Source organism: Pleurodeles waltl, chromosome 7, assembly GCF_031143425.1.
Source record: "Pleurodeles waltl isolate 20211129_DDA chromosome 7, aPleWal1.hap1.20221129, whole genome shotgun sequence".
Lineage (NCBI taxonomy): Eukaryota > Metazoa > Chordata > Amphibia > Caudata > Salamandridae > Pleurodeles > Pleurodeles waltl.
In genome coordinates, this window is record NC_090446.1 from 758,185,430 (window position 1) to 758,203,309 (window position 17,880).

Below are 17,880 nucleotides of genomic sequence, written 5' to 3' on the forward strand. Positions count from 1 at the left end.
TCCCCCCCTTAGTCCTCTTTGTTACTTCAAGAGGAGTAGATTGACCAAGTACGAAGGCTGATTTGGATGCACGGCTTTCCAGACATGGAATCAGATTTTAAATCCGACTCTTGATTCTTAAACAGGCTATGGAAGCTGGAAGGCATTACAGTAGTAAGACATCTCTCTGACTGTGGAGTGTAAGATGGGCTTACAGAGGTTAAGCAATGATTGTGGCATTCTGATAAGAATGGTATTGCCAAAGTCCAAGTAGGAGGTAACTACTGGGGGACAGCCGTTCTAAATTGTAAATGAAAAGAAGGGGTTTAATTTTTTTGAAGCGGTGGACATTGGAAATTATATATATTTGTGATTTTGTTTATGTTGGGATCCTTGGAGAGATAAAAGTCCAGGGTAAAGCTCAGTGCTTTACTGTATGCGATAGGAAAAGAAAGTAGTTGTTTGGGCTTTTACCACTTTTCCGTCTACTACGACAAATAGCTTGCATAGTGCCTCCTTCAAGAGATCAGTAACCTGCACAGCTTCTGGGTATATCTGGTGAACATACATCTTTATGTGTTAATCATAGATGGCGGCATTGACACCTCCTTGAGGATTCATCAATGGACATCACTGTTCTCACAGTACTTATGCCTCATCTCTTTCATTGTTCCGTTAACTAGTTAATATGCATAGTAAAACTTTCCTATCAGATTTTGTTTACAGTTCTAGCATAACTGCGTCCCTTTCCACTCTAACCAGCTGAATGGCTCACCTTCTCTCTGTGCAAATATGAATCCTCTTCTACTGGTCGTCAGTGCTGTAACTTAAAGTGATTGGGTGCCCCTGAAACTTCCATATCGCACTGATAAATATTGTCCTTAGGCGGAATCAGGCCCTCCAACAGGTTTGGGGGCCTTTGCAGGGTTGTGCGGCCCCCTGCGCCACAGGGGCTGCAGGTGCCTGTGTTACGCCTTTGAAGGTCGTCAGCTTTACGGACCAAGACATTCTCACCCCATGATGTAAGACTATTCAGTAGCCCGGGATTTCAACCTTATCTTCTGCTCAGAATAGGCCCTCTTCCGTATGTAAGATTTTACACCAAAACCAAGCCATTATCACAAGACTGCACTATAATGATAATCTTTAAAACGCCCTCACACAGCATGTAAGGTGGAAAGAAGATCATGCTGAAATGGGTTAAGTATGAAAGAAGTTTTAATGTCTTTGAAGAAGGTAAGCATTCCCAAAACAGCTGAATCTTGTGGCGTCTTGTACCAGATTTTGTTTTGTTTCAAACACGTTTTTTATTTCCACCATTTAAGATGTGTATCAATTCTGCATTTTGTCTTTGTTTTTACTGCTTTTGTTGCATTATCATAACATTGCTTTGTATGTTTTTTGCAAGAAGAAGCGAGGAGAAAACAGCAAGACAGCCAATGCAGATAGTAGTACAGATGGTAGTGTGGACGGATTCACAGTTCTGTCCACTAAAAACCTCTTCCTTGGGCAGAAGGTATGTCTGTTCAATTTTTTAACATCTTTAAATCACATTAAGATGTGATGCAAGAGGGAGGATGGAGTGGAGCAGCTTGATAGCACTGAGGTTGCCGGAGTGAATGTATCTCATTAGAGCTGTAATTCAACAAGGGTAGCACATCTTTTCTTAGGAAACCGCTGAACGTATTGCTAATGTACAGACCAGAACTCGATGGAAGAAAATAAACTTAAAATCGGAACACTGAGACTTGAAAATTGGCAATTTTCAAAAAGCACCGCTGCCAGAATTGAACCTGTGTTTTGTGAGCTGCTTTTGTTTTATTACTGTTGGACCCGAGCAACAACAAAGAGTTCCAATAGGGAAAAGTCCTTTACGACGTTCATATGGGTCATTGAAAGAATAAGTAAGCATAAAGCCAACATAGGGTCCCGTTCACCAAAGAGTTGTAAATCTCCAGATGCGTATTGCGGAAAAGTTGAAATTGAATTGAATTTGCAGTGTTGCCAGGCTTTCAGGAGGGAAATGTATGATTTTGTTGTAACTTCCGTGGTGCACTCGTGTCTTCTGTTTTGCTGATTTTCTACTTTTCACGACGTCCTCATTTGTGTGTTGATGGTATGTATTTTGAAATCTCACTAACATCTTTTATAGCCTTAGTCTTCCCTCTGACGTCATCCTAGCTTTCCACTCACTTAATACAAGACGCTATTATCTGCACTTCCCTGCCTTTTTCTGCACCACTTAAAGCGCGGGTGACACACTCACACCCCCCCCCCCCCCCACCCCCACCCACACCCCCAACCCTCTTTAGGGCTCTGACAGTGTTGTTCTCGATTACACAGACCGCTCCTCAGGGAATTCCCTCTACCTACATAGAGAACATACATCCGTTTTTATCACGCTGAATGCCAACTTGTCATTTAGGTGGTGTACAATTGTAATTTTTTTTTCCACATCCTCATTTGTTGCATGGCATGGGAAGTGAGATTTAAATCTGCTGGCTGAGGTTTGAATGCTGTGAGTACTAGGATTGCTCAAACACAGACGAGCGACAAAATGCGGTTAGTTGAGCAAGAGACTTGCTGCCAGCAGTCGATCAACAATTAACAACAACTTTAAAACTCCCAGTGAAGTGCTCATTGAAGGCTATATGATCACGTGAATAAGACTTGTAACACAGGATGGTAGGTTGTGTCACTTCTGTTGTCAGCTTGTCATATTAATGTGCTATTTTTGAAGCTGGAGCCAATAATGACCATCCTGGAATTCATATCTAATTTTTGTTCCGAAAGTGCTTTGGAATCGATAGAATGCAGACATGGTTTCCTCTGCACGTATTTGACTAACAAGTTTCAGCACTGTGCGGCTTTAAACCCAAAGTACTTGCATTACTTGATGTTTTGAGCCATGAAGGCTGAAAAATGCACTGTGCTCCCCTGTGGAGTGACCACACGCCACAGGACGTTCCCAGGCTTTCCATATCTATTCTGTCTTCCCGACAAACATCGGTTGAGGAAGTCCATGTTCCGGGTTTTCAGAGCTAGCAGAGGAGAATGCTTCTGCCTCTTTTCTCACGATTGGTACTGGCTGTGGAGGCAGTGAGCTCTTAAAATGCATTTATCATCCTTCTTCACCCACATATATTTTGTTGAAGTGAGGTGTTCTGTGATATCCATTGAAGAATCTGAGAGAACCCTTAATCTGCCTTATGTACCCACGCAGGATTGGGTACCTACACTCGTTAGTAAGCCCTAGAAGTTAGACTGATAACTATTGGAAGTTTGGACAGTTTCCAAACTTGACCTCGTCATTGCTTTGGACGTTGACCTGCCTGCATACCTGATCCAGCATGTGCCAACAGTTCAGCATCCTGGGCGTGATTGATTTTTTTGTTTATTAAAAAACAGAGGCTCATCTGCAGTGCTACCAATGTCATTACTGGCTTCGAGTGAGGAAACAAATTGAGCCTGAGGCCCTTTTACAGATACAACCTTTTGATTTTTTAAAAACATACATGTACTCTATACTTATTTAAAGGGATTTTCAGCCAGTTGTATTCATCCATTTGGTCTGCAGCTGTGTCATTCACATTGTGCCCACTACAACACAGAGCATGGAGAGGGAGGTCGGCGCCCTTCAGGCACTGAATACCTTCACTTTGACTGACTGCATTTTGCTCTTTCACTAGGAGCACATCTGCAGTCGAGCTAGTTTCTTTCTATGTCATTGTTTGAAAATAATTTATTATTGTGATATTACCTTTGAGTTTTGAGTGTGATGTGATAGCAGGACGGCACACAGGCCACTTTCCACGCTTTATCAGTTCCTGTCTTCTGCCAATGCTTTTGTAAATTCTTTCTCGAGTGTCTTTTGTTTACTGTTTGACTGCTATATTTAACAGCAAATCAGATTGCGTCCATTTGAAACTGTTCTGTAGTAAGTTATCAAAAGCCTCAGTATTATATATGTGAATTCATAAGGGGGTGATTTCTTTAGAACAACTTTATTCTAGACTCCATTTCAGCAATGGTTCTTCGATAACCTTTGTCGAGGAAGAAAGCCAACCTTTATCATGTTTAATTTGCAGCACTTGTAACACATTTGAGTGTTTTCTTTCATTCTTTTCTTTCCTTTTTCCTGTCCTTCTTTCTTTTGTTCTTTCATTCCTCTTTACTTCTTTCATACCTTTATTCTTTCATCCCTTCCTTTCCATTTTTCTTTAATTTCTTCTTTCCTTCTTTCTTGCTTCCATTTTTCGTTTCATTCCTTCTATCTTTCTTACTTTCAAGTTTCCTTTCATTCTTACTTTCTTGCTTTCATTTTTCTTCCATTCCTTCTGTCCTTATTCTTTCCATGTTTCGTTCCTTTTTTGTTTTTCATTCCTTCTTTTCTTTGATTCCTTCTTGCCTTATTGCTTGCTTTCCTTTTTCTTTCATTTTCATTTTCATTCCTTCCTTCTTTCTTGCTTTATTTTTCTTTCACTCCTTTCCTGCTTCCTTTCTTTTTTGACTTTTCTTTCCTTTTGGCTTCCTTACTTTCTCTTGCCTTCTTTCTTGCATTCATTCCTTCTTTCCTTCTTTTGGCATTATTGCCTCTGTACTTCATTTTTACTTTAATTCCTTCTTTCCTGCTTTCATTCCTTCTTTTTGCTTTAATTTATTATTTCTTGTTTTCTATCTTTCTATCCTTCTTTCTGTCTGTCTTCATATTCTTCTTTCTTTCCTACCTCCCTCCCCTGCCTTCCTTCTTTCTTACCTACCTTCTTTCTTTTAGTGTCATGTAAGGATTTTCAACTACACTTCTTCCATTTCCCTGTGGTTGTGCCATTCACTTTTTTTCTCCAACCCACTTGACCATGCATCAAGGAACAAAGTGTCACCCCCCCACTTGAGCCATTGGCTGACTACTCTATGAGTTACAGCATGCTGCCTCTTCACACGGAGCACATCCACACTCAACGTAGTTCCCTTCAGTGCCGGGGAGTACTATGGTAATGTGTACTTTTTTGAGACCATAAAACAATTTTGCCTTTAGCCAGTGTTTTCTATTCTTTAAATTGACAGACTCCAGACAGCTTCTCAACAATAAAGTTTTGCAAAAGCCATGAATAATCAAAACGAGAATTGTCAAAAAGATAGCAGATGATGCCAGACCTGTTGGCTTTGCCGATGTTTGTGTTTTGACTGCAATTATCGGAAGAGGATGGCTCCACCTTATCTATCCTAAAGGTTTATGGCATAAATGCCTGAGCGTACATGAAGCACTTCATCCCTAGGGTTGCTAGGAATCTAGTACTGTGTTAAGGTCTTCCCTCTGTGGTTCAATAGGCCTCGTTTATGTAGGGTGTAAATTAAATGAATAAATAACATTTAAACTAATATACAATTATAGATCTTGTGTTCCTTGTCTAAGTTATAATGAAAACACTAGCCACTCATTTTTTTGAAGCCATGGGCATTGTTACACATGCTCATTTCCTTCATTTTATTATCCTAGGTTTGAGCCTACGCCCAAATAATTATTTCCCTGGACCCCTCCATGACAGTAGTTGAGGAATTAGCCGTTGGATTGGTTGCTAAGCAGGATGGTGCGGAGACCTGTACCTTTGGTCCCACTGGAACGGACTAATACATTAGAATTAGTTGCAATCACTATCATTCCAACTAGACTATAGTAGCTGTTATAAACAAAGTAAAATAACAGCTTAATTTTTTAATAATGGGTTTCTTACATCACTTGTAATGTTTCTAATTTTTGTTTATATTACTGTTCACCCTTGTCTAATTCATTAGTACCAATCACACCGACCTTGAATGGATGGAAGGCATGCCCGCCTTGCCCTCCAACTTGCGACCTGAGGTAGCTGCAGGCGCATCCTCTGTGTCTGCTCAATCCATTGGCAGTTATTTTACGTTGAAAAACGGAGGCAAACTGCCAAAGAAAACGCACTGGACGTAGACCTGCATGGCCAGAGTCTGATGTTCGAGAGCGTGCGCCCGAGGGGAAATGTATTCATCAGTTAAGCTGATTTCTTTCCTTAGTGTTCTTTGAATGGCTTTTAGTTGATCTAAATTAGCCATGAACGTACACTGCCTGTAATCTCGGCAATTCGAACAGCGTGATACAGTTATTTGTAGGAAATCATTCAAAAGGTTTTGTTTCGCACAACAAGCAGGTTGATATATTGGCTGTACAATGTTCTCAGCATGCTCATTTTTTTTGCGCTGCTCGGCCAGGCTTAGTTGCAGTTTACACTTTTGTTACATTATGTCTTGCTAGAGCTAGGTTATGTAATAAGTCAATTCCTCTCGGTTTCTCGAGAGCAGTTGGCATCGAGCACAAATTGACCACTGTGTGGCTGTATCTGTGATTAACAGGCAGAAAAGAACTAGGTGGGCACCAGTGGCGTAACAAAGGCCCCCACTGCCCCCGTGGGGCGAGGAGGGTACGGGGGGAAGGAAGGGCATGCTTACTCAAACAGGAGAGCCCCCCTCCCCCAGCCCCTACTTATGAGAGTGTGGGGAGCCCCTTCAGCATATCTTGAAGGGAGCCCCCCTCACGTTTTGTTACACCGCTGATGGGGACTTTTCACAAGAGCTATTTTGGAGAACATAAAATAATAGTTTGTTTTCCAAAATGCTATTCACATTTCTGTGGCCGAGATCTCGACTTCTGCCCCTCGCATAATTTCTGGACGGAGGCCAGCAGCCTGTTGGGGGACAAGTAAGTATAGGATTTAGTACTACATTTCAGTTGGACAAAGGGGAGTTGTGTGCCGTTAAGGGAAATTGCAGGAGGGGTTTAGGGAGGAGTATGTAATAAAAAACAAGCACCCAGATACAGAGTAAGACGATTGAAATTCACAAAATACGCATGTAAGTCTTTTACAGTAGTACTACTGACAACACACGTTTAAATGTGCTCCACCCATGGATTAAGTAAAGCAACACACATGACCAACCACTGACACTGCAACACACTCCCATAGAAATCAGTAGAGGCAGGATGTAACGCTAGCACAGTGGGAGGTATACGCAGCAAATTAAGGGCCACATGTACGAATATTAGGTTTTGCGGCTCGCAAATTTCGAGTCTTAGCGACTAGCAAATTGCAAGTTGCAAAACATGATGTACAACAGTGTCAATGACACGGTTTGCGATTCCCAATGGGTCGCAAATGACCTACCTCATAAATATTCATGAGTTAGGTCGCAATTTGCGACCCCACTGTGAATGGCCGCCCTCACAGGGATGATGGCCTGCTGGGGACATCAGACCACCATTTCTGTGACTGCTTTTAAATAAAGCAGTTTTTTTTTTTTTTAATGCAGCCCTTTTTCCCTTAAAGGAAAACGGGAAGCATTTCAAAAACAAAATTGAAAAGCTTTCTTTTAATTTTTTCAGGGCAGGCAGTGGTCCATAGGACCGCTGCCTGCTTTGAAAAAATATTTTCGCTACCATTCACATAAGGGAAAGTGGCCCCATGGGACTGGGTTAGCACCAATTTGAAATTGGTTCCAACTGCGATTGTTATGTGACCGCATTCACTGTACAAAACAATGCTACAACGCACTGCGACTCGCAATTAGTAAGGGAACGTCCCTTTCTAATGGTGACTCGCAAACCTATTTTGCGATTCGGTAAATAGATTACCGAATCGCAAAATAGGGTCTGTACATACCAAAATGCTTTTTTCTTTCGCAAACGGCCTGATTCTGCGAATCGGGCCGTTTGCGACAAGGAAAATGGTACATACGTCTGGTCCTAAATACCATAAAAATAAAACTTTATTTACATTCATTTTATTTTTACTCTGCATATTTTACATTTAAAGTATTCTAAACGTTAATGTTTTAATTTACGCAGACATATTTTAATAAACTATACTGTGAATTATATATTTTGTTAATTAAATCACAAATTAAATAATGCATAATGTATGCCCATGAATGTGACACCTTCAGTATCATGAGAGGAAATATTAAAATGGAATTGTTTAGCTAAAAAAATACATAAAATGTAAAATAATAACTTAAATTGTATTTATGTGGTAAGTTTTAGTGCAAGTGTGCTTCCTCGTGTTACTGTTGTAGTCCTAAGTGAATAGAAGTTAGAGAAATGTGCTTATTTTGAATAAACAAATACTATGTATTTTTAGTAAATTGAAATTGATTTTCTTAAAATACAGTAGGGTATGCCCAAACAAGTGGAATGTTACTACTAGTAATTGTTCGTGTAAATTCAGCCATAGGAGTCTCCACACTCATGTTTGATAATGTGGAGACCACTAAATCTGCATTAAGGTGTAATTCTACACATGGAAATGGTTAATTTCATACATGGTGGGATTAACCACTGGCTATAGGTGTATATCTACACATGAGGAGAACTTAATATGCAGCCCTTGATAATAGGGCCCCAGTATCTCAGCAACAAGCAATAACATAGCAAAGTGTCACGTTCAAAAGAAAACACTTCAGGCATTTTTGGTTACCAGGCAGGGCATCTGCTAAGGTGCAGACTGTGTGTGCATGTGAGGCAGCCCGGGGGTGGGAGGAGTCTCTCTCTCTCACCGTTGTGTTGGTGGATACAGGCCTACGGCATGCATTTGGAAGGAGCTTTCACAGCAGGTAAGTAAGTTTAATAGTTAGTGAGTTGTGCTGGTGGCCGTGAAAAATACACAGTGCCTGAAACACGAAGTTTTTCACGCTTCTCTGCTGATATATTTACTTTTTCTCTTTTTAAATGTACAGTATAAACTGCTTGCACTAGAGTCAGAGCTCAGATATTATTACTCATGTTATGAACACAAATTAAATAAACCATCTTGGCGTCCACATAAAGACCCGTGACTACTTTGAAAAAAATAAAATCTCTTCAAAAGTTAGTCAGTGGCAGTGTTTATAACAACTACTGAGAAAAGCAGTAGTGTAGGTCTCTGGTTGTATTTCATTGCAAAGCTTAATGACAGACACAACGCTTGTCATAATATGTGGATGTACCTGCTTCATTCTTGTTGGGATAAATACCGTCACTGGAAGCACCACACATTAGTTTTAAAATATCACTTGTAAGCAAAGCATACTAAAGATAAAAATATGAAAATGTCACAAACTGAAAACTTGTCAAACTTGTCAACTGTGCAAGTTTTGATACATAATTTTGAATAAAAAAAAAAAAAAGATTTTCAAGTAGTATGATCCAATGATACGTGTTGTAATGTGTTCGTACATTCAAGCGCGTGAGCTCTTGAGAAGCGCGAGCTCTTGACGGTTCCGATGACGGGTTACCACGGAGACCAGTCCGAGGTGCAGTGGCAGTTACGAGGAGCCGGCAAGAGGGAGGCGCTGATCTTTGACACTGGAATAAATTTTACAACTACGAACTACGGCGTGATAGCGTTTTATCTACAACATTTTGGCGACGAGTTGCCGGTTCTGGAAGCCAGTGGCAAGGCTTCAGCAATTTTGGACTACGCGTGTGACAGCACATCGGCGCCGCGCTTACTGTAAAGGTAACGCAGGCTGTATTCCTTACTTCTACTAGTTGCTGAAGTGATATCGGATGCCTCGATCTTTTCAAAGACAAGGACTGGTATTAGAGGAAAGTACCTAGCGAGGTACTTCTCTAGTGAAAGGAGAGAAGGACTAAAAAAAAAATTCAGTGAGAAATTAGAAGAAAGTACACAAGGATGAAACTTGAATGTCTTGAACATTTTTTATTTCATCTATTTAGTCATTTTAATGTGATTAAAAGGTACAAACTGTACAATAAACTAAATATAATGGATATGCCAACAATCACAGCACCTCCTCCATTCTTGTCAATACCAGGGCGGCCAGCAATAGAATGGGAGGAATGGCTAGACATTTTTGACAATTACTTAGAAGCTTTGGACGGACAAAGATTCCGCCCTAGTAGGAAGAAAGCTATTTTATTAAATGCTTTAGGAAAAGAAGGTCAACACATTAATAAATACCTTCCAGACTTACAAGTTCAGGGTGACGAAGTAGGTGTGGATGTGTACGCAGATGCCAGGAAAAAATTAGATTTAAGATTTGCTAAGGCTGAAAATGTGGTGATGAGACGACACAAATTTTATACCCAACCTCAAAGAGATGGAGAATCTATAGATGATTTTATTTCTAGGTTGAGAGAGTTAGCGGTCAAGTGTAAATTTGGTCAGATGGAAGATGAAATGATTCGTGATCAATTGATTGTTCAATGCAGAAGCAGGAAAATACAAGAGAGGTTATGGGCAGCAAGGAATCCCACTTTGAAGGATGCAGTTGATTTGGCCAAAGTCGTGGAAGAATCTGAATATTGTATGAGAGCAATGGAGAAACGGGAGACAAAGGATGAGGTAGCAGTTATAAGCAAGCGACAGGACAGTTTTTCAAGCAAAGTCAGGATTGGCAACAGTAAACCTATAAGAGAAGCAGAGAATAAAAGATGTAACAAATGTGGAAGTTTCAATCACACGTCGGAAGCAAAGTTTTGTTTCGCTATAGGGAAGGAATGTAGGAAATGTGGGCTCAGGGGTCACTTTGCAAGAATGTGTCAAGGTTTAAGGAGAAATAAGAACGTGGCAACACTCTTGCAAGAAGAGGTGAATGATAGCTTGTGTGAGACAAATATAGGTTCAGACAGAGTATTGACTGTTGGGGATGAAGGATGGAAAAAACAAAGACCCAAGGCACAATTTATGATTCGAGGAAAACCAGTTGAATTGATGGTGGATGCCGGATCCTTATATACCATTATTCCAAGAAGTTTGTTCACTTCTGAATGGCCACAAGCAAGATTATTGCCTAGAGATATAAGTCCTGGGGGATATCAAGGCGAGAAGATAGATCTCATTGGTTATATGATGGCTGATATCAAATTTGGAGGAAGGAGCACTAAAGGAAAAGTGTATGTAGCCGAATCGGGTCCACCAATCCTGGGATGGATCCATCAATATGATCTTCATATCATCATCAACCCTCGAGCTAAAACACAAATATTAGTTGTAGAAGAAGTAACGTTACAAGATATTCTCAGAGAGGCGGAAGGTGTTTTTCGAGAGGAAATGGGGCAACTAAATGGGTATTGTCACAAAATTAACCTCAAAGACGGTGCAATTCCTGTACGACATAAAGTTAGGAGAATACCGATATTAGCTAGAGGCAGGTCAAAGACTTGATAAGAGAAATGCTATGTTGTGGAGTCATTGAGCCTGTCGAGGCATCAAGTTGGGTATCTCCAGTTGTGATAACGAAGAAGTCTGATGGAAAACTTCGTTTTTGTGTTGATTTGAGAAGCTTGAATCAAAATGTGGTAATGGACAGTTTTCCTCTGCCTAACATCAATGAGCTGGTTCTGATGCTGAAAGGAGGAAGGTTTTTTTCAAAACTGGACTTAAAGCATGCGTATCATCAAGTAAGGTTACATCCTGAGTCAAAAATCTTGACAACATTTATCACAATGGAGGGCACGTTTCAGTTTACCAGAATGCCTTTCGGTTTGTGTTCAGCCGCAAGTGTCTTTCAGAGAGTGATGAATGACTTACTCAAAGACATTCCGAATGTTATATATTTTCAGGATGATATACTAATTTTTGGAGACACAGTGGAAAATCACAATGTGACTTTGAGGCTGGTTCTAGATAAAATTTTAAAATCAGGTTTAACGCTGAGAAAAGAGAAGTGCATATTCTTAGCTAAGGAAGTGGAATATCTGGGTCACACATTGTCGCAAGATGGGGTGAAGCCAAAGAGAGATCTATTGAGAGCCATCAAATTGGCACCATGTCCTGTGAATAAAGACCAGTTGAAGTCGTTTTTGGGTTTAGTGGAGTACTACTCCAAGTTCGTGGAGAATTTTGCATTGAAGACGGAGGAACTTAAAAAATTATTGAGAAAAGGTGTGGTCTTTGATTGGGGCGCAACACAAGAACGGTGTTTTGAATCAATCAAGAAGGAAATTTGTGAAGCTGACATTCTAGTGCCTTTTGATGCGGGAAAAGAATCGATAGTTACAGTAGATGCTAGTGCCACTGGTATTGGTGCTATTTTATCACAAAAACATGGTTTAAAAGAAAGAACAATTGCCTTTGCATCACGTTCCTTGACACCGACAGAGCGCAACTACTCGGTAATAGAGAAGGAGGCATTAGCTGCGACATGGAGCATGGAACATTTCAGGATGTATATTTGGGGAAAACGATTCAAGTTGCGAACTGATCACAAACCTCTGGTGAAGGTGTTGACCCCAGGTGGAGCTGAAAAAGGTTCTTCTAGACTGATAAGACTTGCTGCGAGGTCTCAAGAGTACAACTATACTGTAGAGTATATACCAGGATGGAGAAATGTACAAGCTGACTGTCTTTCACGTCTATCACAAGATTGGGAATTGTTGGATGAAGAGTATAGTAGTATTCAAGATTGTGAGGATCTAGTTGCAAGTGTCGGGGATGTAGTGCAATGGTCATCGGGAGCATTGAGTAAAGAGGAATGGTGTCAAGCTATAGCAGGTGATGAGGAAATGAGGGAAGTGATCAGAATGATAGTGAGTGGTAGACGTAGAGAGAGTACACTGCCAAAAAATTTATGGACCTATGGTAAGGTATTAGATGAACTCTCATGTGTGGGTGATTGTATTGTTGTTCGTGGTGAAAAATATGTTCCGCCTGTAGGGGTGAGGAGGAACATTTTTAATATTGCACATGAGAGTCATTTAGGGCAAACGTTGATGAAGAGGAGGCTCAGAGAAAATTTCTGGTGGCCAGGGATGGATGACGACATTGTACACTGGGTGGAGAGATGTGATGTGTGTGTACGCAGTGAAAAAAGTCTGAAAGTGGGCAAACAATCTTTGATGGGTCACATTGAGGATCCTGGTCAAGCATGGCATACTGTATGTGGGGACTTCATTGGTCCTTTAAGTGGAGTTAAACACATGTCTAGGTTTGCATTTGTTTTGATGGATGTTCATTCAAAATGGATAATAGTGAAATTTATGTCGGAGATAACCACAGCATCCACAGTGAGAGTTTTGTCTGAAATATTTAGGGAAGAAGGATGCCCGGTATGTTTGGTGACGGATAATGGTACACAACCCACCTCTTATGAAATGAAAGAGTTTTTATTATTGATGGGTGTTAAACATTCAAGGACAGCACTTTATAATCCGCAAGGAAATGAAATGGTGGAAAGAGCCAACAGGATGGTTAAAGGGGCCATACAACAAGCACTGGCTAGTGGCATGGATGTTGGAGGTATGGTTGCGGATGTTGTGTGGGCATATCGCACCACTGTTAATGGTGTTACTGGACGTTCACCGTTTTTCATGATGAGGGGTAGAAGACCGAATTCTAAATTGACTCCGTTTTGGTTGAGAGAACTTGTTAGCAATAATATAGGAACATTTGAGGGTGAGAATAAATGTGGAGAGTCTGCAAATGGTGGTAAAGATAAGAACAAAATTTGGCCGGGTGAAAGTTAAGTCTGGTAGAATTGTTAGAGGGTTGAATAAATTCAAAGGGCCATTTCAAGTCAAGGAAGTTCATCCTTGGTATGTGATATTGAGCAATGGTGAGCGATGGAATCTCAGGAGAGTGGCAAAGTGTAATTATACAGAAGATATGATTGCAGAAGATAAGATCAGTGATGGATGCAGTGGATGTATGTTTGACGAACTGGTAATGAAACCTGTTGCACAGCATTCTAGTTGTACAGGTGATATGCTGCCTGGTTTTATGGACGATGGTGGGGTGAGACAACCAGAGTTTAGTGAATACGGGAATGAAGTTATGAGGGAGAGATCACATAGAGTTAAGAAAGCTCCAGCGTATTTGGCTGATTATGTAAAGTAAAAATGTAATCTATTTTACTTTCAAGAATGGTTTGAGTAGTATCTGTGTTTCAGTGAGTTGTAGTTTGTGTTGTTAATTCATACAGTTCAATATTTGATATTTTAGTAATTTTGCTTAAACAATGAAAGGAAGAAGATATGTTGTAATGTCTTCGTACATTCAAGCGCGTGAGCTCTTGAGAAGCGCGAGCTCTTGACGGTTCCGATGCCGGGTTACCACGGAGACCAGTCCGAGGTGCAGTGCCAGTTACGAGGAGCCGGCAAGAGGGAGGCGCTGATCTTTGACACTGGAATAAATATTACAACTACGAACTACGGCGTGATAGCGTTTTATCTACAACAATACGCTAATGAAAGGAGAACCTTCAGCGCCAACCAGTAGGGAGATCATTTCAGTTGTCTGAAATAATTGTACGCATTTTCGGTTGTCAGGAGAACCGGTCACGGTCAGCCTCGATCTGTGTGCACCGTTGCACGAGTAAGCGGGACCAACAAACATAATGAGCAGCTGTCCTTCTCCGCTCATACAGGATGTTTTGTTTGTGCCAAACATCTTCCCGTTTTTTTCGACAATCACGATTCGAGCTGGACTGCCCTGGGGACTACTTTGTAGCAGGCGCTGAAATCCGATCACTTGGGTGGATTCTTAAAAAGTCCGTTATTATTTAAACCAAAAGAGCTCTGGAAAGTGACACCAAACGAAATTAAATGCTGGCTGCCGCAAGAGAGAAAAGTGGAAAATGGAGAAGGAGGATGTTATTTATTTAATTTTGCAAATGCGAATTGCTAACTTTGCAATGTCACTTGGCTTGTAATTCAAAGAAGCTGCGCATCTCAACCCTAGGTGCTCCTTATGCAGTGCTATCGGCTGCATTCCCAGGGTGCATTTTTTGGCTTTTTTTATGTCGAGTGCACAAGCTCTTTGACCCGTTGTAAGTATTGTGGCTTTTAACCACACCTGCCGCACGCCCATCACTTTCGCTCGTTCGTGGACTCGCTTTTCAAAAAACCCTTATTACCATTGGGAAATGCTTTACGTTTGTCCCTCCTTGGGGCGGTTTTGCAACCGACTTGCAGACTGCCCCTATTACATGGATAATTTCACGATTGCTGATACGTTTGACTGTGGGCAAACTTCTTTTTCCTTTTGTGTGTCTCCTTCGCGCTCATGTTTGTGGCACTTATGTAAACTGTTCTACTTTTCATTTCAATTTATATGGCAAGGAAAGTCCTGTTAGGAATTTACAACGCTAATAGCTCTAACTCGAGCAAATGCAAGACCCATTGCATTGCAAACGCTTGTTTCACTAGCTGTGGTCATGCACAGTCTCACTCAGTGAGTGCTTGCTATAATTGCGCCAGCACCACTGCGCCCCACTGTGTCTTCAGCCCTCTGTCACAGTAGTGCTGCTGTTCGGGAAAGGAAATAAATATAGTTGTAAGCTTCATGTGTAAAGTATTCAACATGTTTATGCTTTTGTTTTTTATAACATGCTTCAAAGCTGCAAAACAAAGAGTGCTGTGCAACGCTGATAGCTAACTTGTTCCGGTGACATAACTCACCCCTAAACGCCGGTACCAGATTGCAGCACCAGGTTACATATATATCTTCCCCCCCCCCCCCCCCCCCCCCCCCCCCCCCCCCATAGGAGGATCAATAAAGCAGCTGTTTTACTGATGTATTTTTGAGAAAAGTTGATTTACATGCGAGCGAAAGGGGAGCCTGCAAACAGTATTCACAGTGGGCTCGGACTGTTGTGTAATGTCATTTCCTTTTCCAACAGTTGCAGCCTGTTTGACTCCTCCTGATCGCTGGCCTCAGCCCTGTGTGCTATCTTCATAGCCTGACAAATGGTTTGCATGCAGCCTACATAATAAACCCACTGGTTTGATGAATGCAGGCGCTTTTAAGTGCAAGCGGTAAAATTCAAGCAATTGGTCAGGACACTAACCAAAACACAGGGCCTGCATGGTAACAGATTCCGTAGATGGAACTGACGTGTTGCCTCAGGCCGTACTCTGTTCTAGTAGTGCTGAAACAATTTTCAGAATGGGGGTGCAGTATTCAGTGTTGCAGTGTTGTCAGTCTTACGGATTATGAAAAATACAATGGTAGCACATAGCTGTGCAGAAAGAACAAGAGTTGCAAATTGCAACAGCCTACAGCCATTCAGCATGAAAGTAGTAAGAGTGCTGTATGTAGCTGGTGGTGCATTTGGGGCACACTGACACAAATGTTTTACTAAAGAATGCTGCTGTAGCATAGAGCACATGCAAAAAAAGAACAGAAGATGGCCAGAATGTGGAACAAATCAAACATTCACCCCACCAGGTACAGATCTGGGTTAAATCTATTGTCTTATTGCACACCATTCCATTCCAGTTTGGACCCAGCCATATGCAAATCAGTCTTGACACTGATCCCCATGGGAACAGTCCACCCGGAAATGCCAGGCCAGGTCCTCCCTGGACCAGAAACAACTTTCCTGAGACCGGTTTCTGGGTATCATCCCTCTTCAGCCAGGCTAGCTTGTAACCAGTGGCAAAGCGAGCAGGGGACCCACGTGTGGACATACCCTTCCCACTTAAGGCAACAAATGCAGAAAAGAACAGAAGATGTATGGGATGTGGAACAAATCAAACATTCACCCCCAATCACGGATCTGGGGTAAATCCATCATCCTTTTGCACGCCATGCCATTTCATTTTGGACCCAGCCATATCCAAACCAGTCTTGAACCTGCCCCCCAATGGGGACATAGCCTATTTGTTCTTCCATGACTTCTGGAATATTTTGAACTATTTGTAGTTTATTAGGGGGTATCAGGATGGAGGGGGGGGGATGTGATCATATTTCACCATCACCTGAATGAAACATAAAATGGTTTGTAGGGTGCCCGACTGCCTTTTAATATTTATTCCTTGCTGTCTCATTGTGTTCAGTCTGACAATCACAATAGCTTGTATTTCCATAGTTATGTTTCATTTGTAAAGGTATCTCAATAAATAAACCTGTTGGGTACTCACTGCATCGTTATCTCAAAGTCTGTTAAGTTCTCTGGCTTTACTGAATAAGCAGCTACCCACATCTATCATTAACTTATGAAATCTCTTTATTGATGTAATAACCACACTTTCACAATTGCTTAATTTGCTCTCTCAAATTTTCTTGAAAATACATCATTTGCCCACTCTGTTTTTCAACATTTCCCCATGGGAGAAGCAGCATGAACTCCCCTTATGGCAGTCGGGCTCACTCGCTGTGCTTGCTCGCCACAAGGCATATATTGCAAACTTTTTTGCCCCACCACTTTAAAATGTCACCAGCCGCCGCTGAGTGTAAATGGGTTTCTACATATCAAAAATACTTTTCAGTAGGTGACCTGCAAACCTATTTGTTTCTCTAACACAAATCCTTTCAAGGGAGAAATTCAGTAATTTCGAATAATCTATCAGAACTGACATTTGCAGCAAAACTGTTTCACTTCTCTGTTCATCATTTGCAGACTTGTTACTTAGACCATATTTTTTCATATTTTATTTACACGGTTTTCAGAGACAATTTTTTTTTGTGTCTATTTGTTTTTATTGTTTGGTTTACATTTTTCCCCATTGACATGGGTAGGCCTTGTGCAGTGCTTTCACTAATGGTATATATAAAGGAACTCACTGAATTTTAAGTTATGCAGTACTGCCCTTAATAACATCCTGTTGCTGCTGGTAATACTATGCCACTCATTATCCAGTTGGGGTGAAGATGAATACTGTACAGCACCTGCAGGTAATTCCTGATGTTTGTCACACTAATAAAGTACAATGTACGCATGCAAGACTCGTGAACAGAGGCATGATCATACAAACCATTAATTTTCATATATTATTAGGCCAGCATTATGCTGGTTCAAACCGGAGTGTTTCAGAGATGGCATATGCAGGTGTCACTAAAACCTGACAGTGAGCATGTGGTGTTCGGGGAGACACTATTGGACCCACCAGTTAATTAGTTGTGAAGCACCACTGCGCCACTACATCACCTGGCAATGTTG

The 17,880-nt window shown here is 41.2% G+C and overlaps 1 protein-coding gene across 7 annotated transcripts in view; it reads left to right on the forward strand.

Annotated features, from left to right (window-relative positions):
• Nucleotides 1-17,880, forward strand: part of MACROH2A1 (macroH2A.1 histone) — a 254,157-nt gene that overhangs the window by 147,396 nt on the left and 88,881 nt on the right. For 5 of the 7 annotated variants that reach the window (XM_069199232.1, XM_069199237.1, XM_069199235.1 and 2 more), the window contains one exon: nucleotides 1,388-1,495. In XM_069199232.1, the coding sequence (XP_069055333.1) occupies nucleotides 1,388-1,495 (108 nt within the window). The remainder of the gene's footprint in view (nucleotides 1-1,387; nucleotides 1,496-17,880) is intronic. The other 2 variants (XM_069199236.1, XM_069199238.1) reach the window with 1 other exon arrangement.